The 14,244-nt window shown below is 40.6% G+C and overlaps 1 protein-coding gene across 6 annotated transcripts in view; it reads left to right on the plus strand.

The window, feature by feature from the left end:
• LOC147655271 (uncharacterized) overlaps nt 1–9,260 on the plus strand; it is a 70,121-nt gene extending 60,861 nt beyond the window's left edge. For 2 of the 6 annotated variants that reach the window (XR_015283432.1, XR_015283428.1), the window contains 2 exons: nt 5,596–7,890; nt 8,982–9,260. Coding sequence is in view for 1 of the 6 variants with exons in the window: in XM_086877868.1 (XP_086733994.1) it covers nt 5,596–5,678 (83 nt within the window). In the remaining 5 variants the exon portion in view is untranslated. Of the gene's footprint in view, nt 1–5,595 lie in introns of all 6 variants that reach the window. The other 4 variants (XR_015283425.1, XR_015283431.1, XR_015283421.1 and 1 more) reach the window with 3 other exon arrangements.
• Nucleotides 9,261–14,244: the final 4,984 nt, after the last annotated feature.

The following is a 14,244-nucleotide window of genomic DNA, read 5'->3' on the forward strand; positions in this document are numbered from 1 at the left end:
CAAGCTGCATATTTTTAATTGCAGCAAATTACTGACTTGCACAAGCTTTAGGCAGCTCTGCTGAAACTCAGGCTGTTATAACTTAAGAATAATTGCACAAACTACTTAAATATTCAAACACTGGTGAATAAACAAGTATTGCTCTGTAATAACTTATCAACAAATTGTTGCTTCTTCTAGTTGAGCCTTGTGCTGACTGTAGAGATAACTTTCTTATGGCACTGCTAAAAACTTATGTGCAAGTGCAAGATATAATTTGAGAACTTTTTCCTTGATTGCCAGCTCAGCTGAATCCTACACAACTGCTACATTCCAAAAGGGCAAAATTGGAGCTGTTTGTTTATTTTCTCTTCAGTGGGAAAACGAAGCTTTCCAGGGAGGAGTGACTGCAGCTGAAATGAATTCAGCATCACAATGGCAAAACAAGAAGTGCATTCATGTAGCAGCACGTTCGAGTGTGTGCGCTTGAGCCCCTCCGCAGTGTGGTTGCTATGGCGTCTGTGGGTGGTGGTGGAGATGACAGGAGATTCTCAGCAGAAATGCCAAACCACACTCTAATATATCTCATACTGACCTGCTATTAATGCAGTGGCTGCTCTTTTATCATAAAAGGGAAAAAAAAAAAATAAAATCAGCTCAACTTTCACTTCCAGAATGGATGTGAAATTCAAACCAGAGATGGCCGTGGGGGTGTAAATCACATGACAGAAACTTTAAAGGTTGGGTTTTCTGTTGCTGGGGCTTTCTGAAACCAAAGAAGGATTGTAAGGAAATGGGAATAAGCAGACAGTCACATTAAAAAGTGTGACTGTGCACTTGCCCATGGATTTTGCCATAAAACATAATGATTGTCAGAAATGTAGATTAACTGAAATATGAGTTTTTAATTCCCTGTGAGTTTTTCCTAGGCAGATGTCAAACTGGTAGCAGAGCTGCGTGTTTCTTTGGTCTCATTCTCTTTATTTACAAAAACTTAGGAGGTTTATTTTCCTTGATCTGGAGAAGAATCAATAAAAAAATTTAATTCTTGGTCCTTTTCTTTGGGACTGTGTTTACCATCTTTGTGCTAGAGGCTGGGACTTCTTTTTCAGCTCCATGGAAGCTGTTTTCCATCCATGTGTCCTGCACATGCCTTTGTTTGGGCAGGGACAGACACAGTTTTGTGTAATTTCAATTATCTCTGTCTTTACCAAAGATGACTGGCTACTTAACAGTTACATTAACTCTAACACAGCTCCACACCAGTCTTGTATTGAAACACAAGTTTATAGGAAGCAGAAGGAACAGATTTGTGTTTCTACTCCAGGTTAGCCCCATGAGCGTCCTGTCTGGATGCCATTCTAGTGGCTGATGGCTTCATGCTCACAGGGAGGTGACACCCTTCCTGCAAGCACACCCTTCTGGAACTGCTCTGGAGGCTGATATCAACAGGAATTCAGGCTCTGCTCCACTGGGATCTTCCCAGGAGAGCAGCCTGTCTCAAACCTGGACTTCTCCAATGACTGTGAGAGGCTATTCTGTGGTGAAAGGTGGGAGCAGGACATTGGTGCTGCTTGCTCTGGGAAGTAAAAGCATACCACAAACCAGCTCAGCAGAGGATGTGAAACCAGCTCAGAGGTGCCAAGGTTTGTCCTGTCTTTTCCTGCATTGTTTCCTGCCCAGCAGATCCTGACCAAGGTCACAGCCAGGGATTTGCCAATTTCTGTCAGCCCCCAACCCCAGAGCCAGCCTGAGCAGAGAGTACTGGGGCCACATGGGCTCACTGCACAGAGGCAGACAGGGATTCTCATTCTTCAGGTTCAGTTCATCTGCCTTTTTCATTCAGGAGCATTAACCCACAATCTAATACAATTATGTACTATATACTCTTAAATTTTTAATTAGTTACATGCACTTGAGAGCAAATGGTCCCTTCTTCCCTTGATACACACATAGAACTCCTCTCAGACTTAATGGGATTGACATGGGTTTATCAAGTGATAATAAAAGCCTAAGCACTGTCTTCTGCTGACATTTACTGGGTAATTCCTGCTCTCAGCACACAGAGAGTGTACCTGGGCATTATTTAGGGCAACATAACGAGAAGAAAAAGCATTTAAGGTTAATGCTTGGTTTACCCATGTTACATACATGGTTCTTTTGGAGGTGTTATGACAAATCCCACAGAAGGAAGCAAATCAAAGGAAAAACTGATTTAAAAGTAATGGCTGGGTGTTTTCTCCCCTGCAAAGGGCACATCTGTACTTTGAAATATCTGGGTATCTGTAGGAGGCTGCAGGAGCAGAGCAGGTGGCTGCGTGCAGCACCTCACTCTTGCTCTGGGGGATACTTGAAGGAGATAACAGCAGCTAGGCTGCTTTGAGCTATTTTCATGTGCCTCCAGTCTCTTGTCAGGCAGACGTGAAACAACAAGTCCTTCAGTGCTACCTCAGCATTCCTTGGGGCTGGAAATGGGGTTTATTCCCAAAGGGTGGGATTTGCCTCTCTCAGCTTCAGCTCTTTGCACCACCGGTGCCTCCCATGTCCCTAAAGCCTTCTTGTCCCTGAAGCATCTAAAGTCCTTCCCCCAGTACTCAGAAATAAAACTATTGCACCTGAAGTTCAGTGACAGCAATTCCACCTGAACTGTGCATGAGTGTCCCTAGCTTCTCTGTGATTTCTAGCTACAAAGTCATGTCCTGTTTTTCCCCTGGAAGTGCCTTGCTCTTAAATGGTGAGAAGAAAGAGATACAAATGGTTGTGCACAAGGTGTGTCTCACCCCTATTCTGTCCAGACAGCTTTGGCACAAGAAGGGCCACATCATAAACTGGATTAACTGAGACACAGCCATTGCCACAGTTTCTCAAAACTTTTTAAAAACTTTTCATAATACCAACATTTTTTTATTCTTTGAGGGCTGAATTTTGCATTAAGAAATTATTTTCTGTCAAAGTTTCTCATGCAACACACAGAAACACAAAGCTGGGATGTATTTTCTATGTAGGTTCAGTGCAGATTCTCAGTGTTGTTCTCCCAGCCATTTCTGATGTGCCATAGCAGAGGTGACTTACAGAATTATCAAAGGGTTCAGAAGGGATCTTCAAGATCATCCAGCTTCAACCCCCAACCATGGGCAGGGACACCTTCCACTAGACCAGGATTTTCCAAGAGGCAGCAGGATGGGAAGGGAGCATGGAGACACAAGCAAATTTATTCACTGTTCATACAAATTCTAGCCACATGCTTAACCACCTCCCAGAGAAAATCAGATTGGTGTTAGTAACACCATGCTTTTATTGGAAAAATCGAACAGGAAAACGTCTGCAGTGTGTGACTGCTCCAGGCTGAATCGCTGTTGGACTGGTGCTGAAAACTGATCTCCCCGAGCACCGCATGGTCAGGAGGGACACGCATTTATTGTGCCACCATAACACAGCTCCATGGAAGAGCCATGTGATCTGCTGCCTCTTATCCAGTGGCTGAAATAAAATGGGAGAGGACTGGGGGGTTTTTAAACTTTCATATTGGAAAACTTGCATGTTCCAAGGGGAATGTAGTGCAGGCTCAGCTGCAGGCAAATACAGCCAGAGGCATCCCACACACATACCAGCACATACACAGGGAGCCATACACAATATGAAAACACCCTTAAATCCCAAACAAATATCTCAAAAATCACTTGTGCTCCAGAGGGAACAAGGGGGCCTGCCCACACACAGAATTAACAAGTTAATTAGTGTTTAAATATTTCCTTGCAAGCTCTGGCACTATTACTGCTTCAGTGAGTGCAAAACTAGCAAGAACAAGTGACTGGTGGAGGAAGAATGACTCCGGGTTTCAATATGTTCTGATACATGATAAAAATCATGCAGGTAAACCGTGCATGGTTTTTATTACAGCTTTACTGTGGAAAGATTGGGAACTGAGGGAAACGCTTCTTTTTAAAAGCATATTCATCTTGATCTGGCAGTGACCTTTTAATATGTTCAGGTCCCTCCAGGGGATACAAAGGTACTTGTGGTCTTCTGTAAGAAAGGATGAGGAAAAAAAAGGCTCTTCAAGATGACATAAAAGCAAGGATCAGCTAAGGGGAAATAAATTTTCACCCTCTGAAGTATTCACCAGGCTTGATAATTTATTCATTTTGATACATTCCCCTACGTGACCTCATGGTGGGATGGGGTTTGTTGGCTCTGCCAAAAGACTCATCTGGAGCTAGAGGAGATTGGGGTATCTCTGCTTCAGCTGAGGGCAGTGAATGACTGCTCACCCCTTCCTGCAGTTGTTTGAATATTTACTCACCTGGGAAGGAAACTTTGATTTGTGTTTTTATTTCATTTGAATGCCACCAGCTAAGGTAGTGCTGGGAGAATCAGAGATGTGCACGGCACCTTGCTGAGGTTTTTACTCTCCCTTTACTGCTACTGTACAATGGATTTCTACCATAATCACCACACCTTGGGTTTTGGGGGTTTTATTCAGTTTAGAATAGAATAGAATAGAATAGAATAGAATAGAATAGAATAGAATAGAATAGAATAGAATAGAATAGAATAGAATAGAATAGAATAGAATAGAATAGAATAGAATAGAATAGAATAGAATAGAATAGAATAGAATAGCTACTTCAGTTGGAGGGGACCTACAATGAACATCTAGTCCAGCCACCTGACCAATACAGGGTTGTTCAAATGTTAAAGCATATCTTAAGAAAATTTTCTGAAGATTTTTAGCTCAGTGGTTTTTAATTTACCCTTAGTTTGCCAAGTTTGTACGTTGCCTCTGAAGCAACCTTTTGCACCATTTGTGCTGCGTGTATTGAAGCTGTACATTTCTTTTCAGTCCTTTGAGGACTGAGTTATAATTTAGGTGCTTCTGCTTCCAGAAACATGACTAGCAAGTCAAAGTGCAAAGTCCTTGAATACTGCATTTTAAAAAAGTATGAGCAGTGAAGGGTTTGTAGGCTGAAGCACTCTGTGACCAGAATATGTGCTTACCGAGCTAAGAGTCTGGCAAATAGTTTTTCCACAGGACCAAGGCTTTATGGAAACATGCATCAAGGAGGGAGAGGGAAAACATGACCACTTTAGTGCCTAGCAATTGCTGCCTGCATTACAGTGGTGACAGCCCAACACTTCACAGTTCGCCTCTCTCGAGGGCTGATAAATGGTTTGATTTTATGTGAGATCCTTTGTCTAGAGAAGTTCCCTTGTATCCACAAGAATCAGATCAATGTTCCGAGCACAGCTGCAGCAAGGCAGCTGGCTGCCATCAGGACATATTAATTCACCTCTCAGTATTCTCCAGCTTTGCCACCAACTCTTTTACTGACCTTGAGCGAGGCGTTTTATCCATTCAGGTACCTCCTGATGTGCCTGCAGATGGGAATCCTTCCTTCTTTCAGTGACTGCTATCCATTAACTAAACATGGACCTATAATGTGCTTTGAGCTCTTCAGATGACACATCACAGTAGTGCAGGTGTTATTTGAAACATGTAGGTAGAAGCACAGAAAAATTCTTTCTGGAAATTACTCTCACAGCCCCGATTGCCTGGGTGAAATTGTCCTTGGTGCATTCTGGACACAAAGGTCTGAGTGTGGTTTTTTCTTTCAGGCATGAAGAAGGGGATCAGCAATGTGAATATGGCCCATAAAGCAAATCATATCCTGGGCTGCATCAGAAGCAGCATGGCCTGAGTGAGGGAGGGGATTCTGCCCCACTGCTCTGCTTTGGTAAGACCCCACCAGCAGAGCTTCATCCAGCCCTGGGGCCCAGCACAGGAAGGACATGGATCAGTTGGAGCCACACTAGAGGAGGCCACAAAGATGATCAGAGGGATGGAGAAGCTCTGCTGTGATGAAAGGCTGAGAGAATTGGGATTGTTCAGCCTGGAGAAGACTTTGGGGTGACCCAAAATTTGGTACTTCCAGTACATGAAGGAGCTTGCAGGAAAGATGGTGATTATTTACAAGTGCATTGAGTGGCAGGATAAGGAGGAATGGCTTCAGACTGAAAGAAGGCAGGTTTAGACTGGATATTAGGAAAAAATTCTTCACTGTGAGAGTTTTGAGACATGGAACAGATTGCCCAGAGAAGCTGTGGCTGCTCCAGCCCTGGAAGTGTTCAAGACCAGGTTGCATGGGACTTTGAGCAACATGGTTTAAGGCAGGCTGCCCCTGGCAGGGGGATTTGGATCAGGGTGATCTTGAAGGTCCCTTCTAAGCCAAACCATTCTGTGAATCTATGATTCTGTGCATATTCCTTAATTTTATTAGAAAACAGTTCATCCTTTTAACTGTAAGATAAAAACTAAATAAGTGGAAATAATCCTCAAGGGTTTTCTCCTCCCTTCTGGATTACACAACCATACATCACAACAATATTCACACTTGTGGGTACTTACCTTCCAACTCTTAATTTTATTCAACAATTGTATAAGGTCAAGAAACTAATATGGTTTTTTTTTGCCAGACAGGCTCCATTGCCCAGTTCCCAACCCAGTCCCTCAAGCATCTTTACTGACACTGTTACAGTGCACAGGGCTGAAGTGAAAAGCCAGAAATGCGATCACTTCAACTGATTATTGCTTTTGACGATTTAACATTTCCAAACTCTGTCCCAAAAGCCTGTGCCATTAGCAAACTGCAGGCCTGAGAACCCCAAGGGTGCAAAATGTATCTGCCACAGCAAATGACCCCAGCCCTATCCAAGGAGGGCAGGAACAGGACAAAAGAAAGGAAAGGAAAGAACTGTTTAACCTGCAACCTGAGGTAAAAGGCAAACACAGCAGCACACACATTTTATGGCTGAATTCCAGCCCAGGATCAGGCTCATGCCATGAGGTGATTGGTGGCAGCAGGATGCTGCATTGATGATTTATGAGCTTCCTTTTAGTCCAAAAATTCAGGATGGCCCCAATATATGTGCTGCCAAACTTTTATCAGGATACATCCCCAATCCCGACTATTTCCTTGCATAAAAATAATAATGGCTGCTAAATAGTAGTATTTATTGTAAAATAAATAATAAATACAAATAAAAGTAGAAGATTAAAGGCTTATTCCTCATTTGGGATGAACAGGGGCAGCTCTGCTCACTTCTGTGGCCACACTATGGCAACAAAAGATTTGGTTCAGATAAAATTAAGCACCAAAAAAGGACTTGATCTTATTTTCCTCTAGGAGTATCATTAGCTCCTTCCTTAGTCCTTTCTTCCAAAATTCTGCTGAAGAAGACAGAAAAATGGATGAGTCATTGCAAAGCTGCAAATATTTGGCCAGTCTAACAGAGTAAAAGCCATTCTCCTATAGAATCTCTTCCTCTGTGGGCTCACTGCAGTTTATTTTAGCTCATGAATGAATGTATCAAGTTGTCTCTTGAAATTCAAGACAAATACTTTAATTCAGAGTGAAAAGGCAAAATAATGAAAGATTGTTGCTCCATGTGCTTAAAAATAAACATCATCAAGCCTGTATTTAAGGATGTCAGATATTCCACAGGTGACTTTCCGGTAATTCTAATACTTCACACTACAGCTGCAGCAGAAGAAAGACAACAGAAGCCCAAATTCCTCATTTATTGTGGCCAGTAGTCATGCATTTGTGTTATTTTTCTGAGGGGACATTGTTCAGCACAGTAGCTTAAAAATAACACTCCTATTGCTATTGAATTTGTTCTTTTCCATTTTTGTTTCCTATGAAGTATTTCTCAGGCAGAGACTGACTGAAGTGGGGCAGGGACTGGATCTATCCACAGAAGAACAAGTGCTGAGGACTTTCTCCTAATTTCTACTAGATGTAAACAAAACTGCTGTAACTCTTCTCCAGCCCTAGAGAAAGGGTGTAGTCTGCACTGCAGGGAAATTACAGATAAACTTGAAATTCCAGAAGCTCCCACGCCAAACTTCATGTATGTAAAATTCACTTTCCTGCCTTTCCACAACCTCACTGCTTTCAAATAGCTTGGTGGTTAAATCTCTCAGGTACCCTATTAAAGGAACTTGTGTAAGAGAGAAACCCTGTGTACAAAATTAGTTAGACTTCTTTTGGGATACAATTACCTAAGAAAAACATAAATAATTGCTTTGAAACTTTTCAACTCACAAAGAGAAATCCAATGGTAAGACTGAATACACATATTTGTTATCAAAATAACAACTAGAAAATTAATAACTATTTGTATTAATAAATTTTTGTAAAAGAGGAGTACTAATTTATACAATGAGTATTTTTAAATTGAAAGAGATCAGGTTTAGATTGGACATTAGGAATAAATTCTTTACTCACAGAGTAAGGAGACCCTGGCAGAGGTTGCTTGTGGATGCCTCATCCCTGTAAGCGTCCAAAGCCAAGTTGGATGGGTCTTGGAACAACCTGGGATAGTGGAAGGTGTCCCTGCCCATGGCAGAGGAGTTGGAACTGGATGATCTTGAAGGCCCCTTCCAACCCAAACCATTCCATGGTTTTATGAATGTGTACCTCTACGGACAAGAATTTGCATTTTAAGCATGAAATTTGCCTAATGTCTTAACAGGATTTTTTATGACATATTTATACATATTTTGTAACATATTTACTGCTTCTCTTTATTACATTTTAGTCACATTAATCTGATTTAAATCATAGTGTAAGACAACACTTAACAGGAGCATGAAAAAATCTCTGCGCTTGCTGCACCTGCTTGGTAAATAAACAAAGCAGCTCAGCCTGTAACTAACTCAACATAAACAGATTTTTAAAAAAGTCTGACGCAGGAGCTGATCTAGCAACATCAAAACAAAACAGTAAGGAAATCTTTGCTTCTCTGTTACACACAGCTCCAGTCCCTCACTGAAACTGTAGGAGGGTTTTTATTAAGATACAGATAAGAGGGTTGGGAAAACAACAACTGTAGGAAGAAAGAGAAAAAAATCTGCCTTGTACACTTTGTTTTCGGTGTTCAGCAGCTTCAGCCTCTTTTCTGAACCTCTCTTAATTGTAACCCCTGGTATCTTCCCATAGGATCACATTGCTATGACAATTTTATGGACTAGAACCTGAGGCATCAAAACACTGAATGACATTTAAAACTACATGAAGTTCTGAGAAGATAAAAAGACCTAACACTGCACTGCTGGTTCTGACTTGTAAACAATGTGACAGTTAAAATCCTGTATATCTGTTATGCTGAGAAGTAATACTCTTACAAAGTTAATATTGTGATGTGTAAAAAACATGTTTATAAATAAAGAGAGTAACATTTCAAGAACAAATTCTGATTAAAAGCTGTATTACAGATGATACACCTACTATCAATTCACTTTTCTATGCCTAATGGTGATGTTGATGCAAGAATGTTATATTGCCCCAAAGAACAAAATTTCAGTGCAAACTGAAATGCACCTGGCAGGATGAGATGATCTTTCAGGTCCCTTCCAACCCTAAACAATCTATGAGTCTGTGATTTTAAGTCAAACTACAGGTTTTCTCTCTCACCTCTCTTTGGTGTGCAATATTTCTCCTACAAAGTAAATAAACTCAGGTGAGGTATTGAGGCACTCAGACACAAAGGCATTTAACAGAACACACTGGAAAACTGCTGTGCCTGTACTGAGAGAACCAGGGCAGAACTGTGTGCAACATGGAAAACTATGTCTTCTAAACACACCTGCTATGGTTTTTAGCTCCATATTTTATCTAGTCCAGAGACTGTCTTGAAAAATTTTGTTTTACTGCAAGAGCAATATCCTTTTTCCACAGAATCCTAAATAAGAATAAATGATCAATTTTTAATTAGGCAACTGGAGAGCTCAAGAAAATTACAATGCTCTTTTATTCCATTTTTATTCCAGCTGTCAAAGCAGCACAGGATGAACAAATTAGAGGAATGAGAAAAATCTTTCTACATCCTGGCTGACTTAAATTTATGAGGTCACTGTTTCAGTGGTTCCCAAGTAATGATTTCATGTGGACAACAGGGACTCTATGCAGCCATTGTAAAATGAACTCACTCAGGTCAGCAGCATCTCGCCCATAACTTAGGGTAATTCTTTTTACCAAGAGGGAGGTGTAGTGCAGGAAGATTTTCTCTGAAACAAGAGAGGACAGGAACACTCATGCCTGAGAGCTGGAGAGGGGCTTTTTCCAAGGGCATGTACTAAGATAAACAAGAGGAATTGGCTTTAAACTGACAAAGAAGTTTGTGGGTAGCACAGATGAACAGACAGAGACTGGAAAATAAAGAAAACATTGTAAGGATCAGTATTCATATACATTCCAAATCATTCACTAAGTGTGAGGTTGATCAGCAATGACCATTAATTCCCATAGAAAACAGTCTCTCTACTTAATGTACTTGGGACACATTTTCAAAACGTGTCTGAAAACACATTTTCAGAAAATTACTCTCTGCTATCTAAAATGCCATTTGAGGTGTCCAAAAGAATTGCAGAAAGGAGATCTTTCATTATGCTGTTTGCTCAGATGTCAGAAAAAATGTGACAGAAAAAAAAGACAGGTTTTCTCAGATGTGGTCATTGTAACCTCTTAGCTGATAGGCATTCAGAATATTAGCTAAAATTATCATATATGGAGAAAGCTTAACATAGGCTTAAAAATAAAGAAGCAGAAGTGTTCTGCACCAGTCATCCCTGCCCTCCTTGCTTGCTGGATTGATGTCCTGGGGGCCTGGTGGAGATGGGAGGATTGGATCCACACACTCACATTGACTGCTGTATGTGTGCAGAAATTTGCATTAAGTACAAGAATCCCTTTGATCAAAACATTGTACACGTTTTATACATCAAGGGCTCTAGGAAAAGTGTAAGCTTCCAGAGCAGCTGGAGGGATTTGGGGAGGGATTTGACAGAGAACAGACTATGATGCAACTGTCACAGTTCCTGCAAAAAAATTACTTGATGTTTTAATGACAAAGAACCAGGACCGCATAAGGACAAAATACATTAAAAAAAGATATTTTTTGATAGCACTTTGAATAAGTTAAAATAAAAGGATCTGGGGTTGGCTCAGAACTGAAAGTCTGTGTCTTTAGTGGCAAAGCCACCAAGTGCAATCCTGGAATGCAAGCCCTGGGGCTCCAATCCTGGCTGTCCCAGGAGTGTGCTCCACTCACTGGGCACAGTCCTGAACACCCTCCCTCCCCCCTGAGCCTTCCTGGGAACAGTGGGCACCACAGAATAAGGCAGCAAAATTACAGAAAACAGCAGAATATGAGTCTAAGAATTAATATGTTTCTAAATATCCTTAAGACCTCCATTCCTTCGTGCTTCTGGGTCTCAAGAGAATGCAATTTTAAAATACATGGCTTGATTTGGCTCAGCACCAAGTTTGCCTGAGGTTTGATTGGGAGAGAAAAAAATCCCAAGAAGTTGACTTCAGTCTTGGAAGCCAAAATGAAATGCAAAGACAAGACTCTGTGATGGGAAGTTTAGCCCTTAAGGATAGATCATGAATTTTACTTCCTTTGCCATTGCACCAGGGCTCCACCTGAGAGGGTCCTGACTTAATTTCTTCCTTGGAACCAGTCTCACTAAGCAAATGCAGGATATTTCCTTTCTTTCTAGAAATCAAAGCTACCAGTCAGGAGAGGGATTTTGTTTGAATTTCTAGAAAGATAAATGAACTCCTGGGTCCCATGACTGCACCTGATCATGCTGCAGGTGTACGGTACCACTGGGGCAGTGATGCTGCAAACCCACATCAGAAAATGCAGACTCAGTACTGGGAGGGCTCCCTTCATGCCATGTTTGGTTTCAGCCAGTTAAATCCAGAACAGAAATTGTCTTGTTTTTGTTTTGTTTTGTTTCCCACTGGGAAATCTAGGAGGTTATTACCCTGCCTCTAATTAACACATTAACATTTGCTTTGGAGGTCTTAGTTAATAACAGCAACTCATCAAGTGGGTCCCCCAGCTGCTGATTTGTTTTTTTCACACTAGATTTTTTTACCTGAAATTTCCTTCCTGATCCTGTGTGGGTTTACCAGTTTCCCTTGGAGCATTTCTTAAGAATTTCTTTGTGTTTTGTTTTGTTTAATAAATTAGAAAAACCTCCACTGGCAACTTTCCATTCAGCTCCTACTCTAGGCACTGCCCAGAAATGGTGATATAATGCTTTACCTTTTTTTTTTTTTGTAATTAAGAAAGAAGCAGAGATGTATAACATTCCCATTTTAGTGCCTTTATTGGTATTTAACTATGTACTTTTCCTTCACCAATACCAGAGATATGTAGACTCCTTACATATGCAGCAGACTTTTTCATTTGAGGTTGATTTAGGTGATTTAAAAAAAAAAAAATCATCTGACAGTGAAGGATATTACTGTGTATTATGTGAAATATTTAGCATCTTGCCATTTTCTCTTTTTTTTTATTTTTTTTTTTCCCAAATCCCTATTTCATCAGCACAGCTTGAAATAGCCCTGCAGTTCAGAGGTACCTGCTCATTCTGGTTGCTTTAAGGAATATTTACCATCCTGCAGAAAAATAAAGGATTCCTGGCTGCAGCTGTGCTCCCAAACACAGGAAAGAACTCCTTCTCTTCAGAGCTATTATCCCCAGCTCCATCACTTAATAGAAGGAAAGACAATACATGCTACACTATAATGAAATTTCCTACCTTTTTGTTTATACCAGGTTTAATAAGCCCTGTAAATTAAATGAGGTAATGGCATGGACTGCTTAGATAATACCAGTAGTATTAAACTAAATGTCTTCCTTCCATATTAATCATTCCATAATAAATTATAGGGGCACTTGTCTTTTCCACCTACCAACAACCTCTGTGTAGACAGAGTAGGCCAGAAAATAATTTTACATTTCTACACAAGTTCTCAAGAATCAGAAGAAGACAAGGATCTTAGAAGGCAAAGGAGCAAGCCACAACTTGTAAAAGTTTAGCTGAGTAAAGATTTGGGCTAATTACCAGGACTTTCCCTCACTAAATTGAGAAAAATAGGGGTAATCAGACAGAGAATCATTGGATTCTCAATTGGATGGATGGATGGATGGATGGATGGATGGATGGATGGATGGGCGGGCTACTGGAAGTGCCTTTCTCATAGACAATTTGTTTGGATGAAGCCCTAAAGCTGGCAGGGGAAAAATGGCAGAGATTTGTATGCGGGTGCCTTGTAGTGCTGACAGAAACATTGACTCTCACCCTGCTCGTGCCTCATGAGTTTCTGCTGAGATTATCAGTTTGGATAATGAAGAAACTTTCCACTGGACATCACCACTGTGCCACCATCTCCCCTTTCCCAGCCGAGAGCTCATCAAAATCATCAGCTTTTATGGAGCTTTCTCTACATTTGGCTAAAACTTAGATACTGTAACACAAGGAAGATTCCCTCACATTTTTATCAGAGTCAGTACTTTGCTGAAGGCTCCTGCTTTTACAAACAATATTCTGATGAAGAAAAGCAACAAGAAACCAACAAAAAACCAGTCACCAGGACCTGAAACAGAATGTTCAGGATCTCCCAGGGACTTCAGACAACATCCTTTTTTTCCATATGAAAAAGTGAAACTATTAGAAGGAAGAACAGAATGTAAGAATCAGATTCACAGCTCTACCACTGCTCTGGATTTATTCTCTCTCCTCCATAAATCACCTAAATAACTCTTTAATAGTTTTTCCACCAGCAAATTGGAGAGAATTAGTACACCGATGTTGTTCAGAGAATCTGCAGAACATAAAGTTCTAAAAATACAGGAATAATAATTATTTATTAAAGCAAGGACATTTGAAAAAATGCCTATATGCAGAATGTTTATTAAACCTTTATATGAAATCAACTGGACATACAATGCATGACAGAAAATAGGTATTGCTGCTCTCCTGAATGCACAGGATACAGCCCTGGAGAGGAGCTATTTGCTTTTAGGCCTGTTCATCCAGTGAACTATTCGTGTTTTTGGCAACTCAAATACAGTTTCAGCTTTCCAGTGTGAAAAATGGGGATACCTGTCTTCTTCACAAGTTTGCTCAGAGGCTACAGCACTCTGACATCTTTGGGTGAAAACAGAGACAGAGGAGAAATGATCAGTAATTGGGATCAAATGCATGGAAGGGTCATTTAGTGCAATTCCCTTCTGTTGGTAACAACTATATCATAAAAATTGATCAAGCTCCGTTTTCCCTTTCATTTTCTGTTTCCAGTATTTATACCACTCCTTCTCTGTATATTAATCAGAACACATGCTCCTATTTCGCTCAGTCATTTCCTTTAATTTTTACCATTCCAGTCCTCAGGAGTATTTTATTTT

The sequence above is a fragment of the Cyanistes caeruleus genome, chromosome 1, assembly GCF_971803275.1.
Source record: "Cyanistes caeruleus chromosome 1, bCyaCae1.hap1.1, whole genome shotgun sequence".
Classification (NCBI taxonomy): domain Eukaryota; kingdom Metazoa; phylum Chordata; class Aves; order Passeriformes; family Paridae; genus Cyanistes; species Cyanistes caeruleus.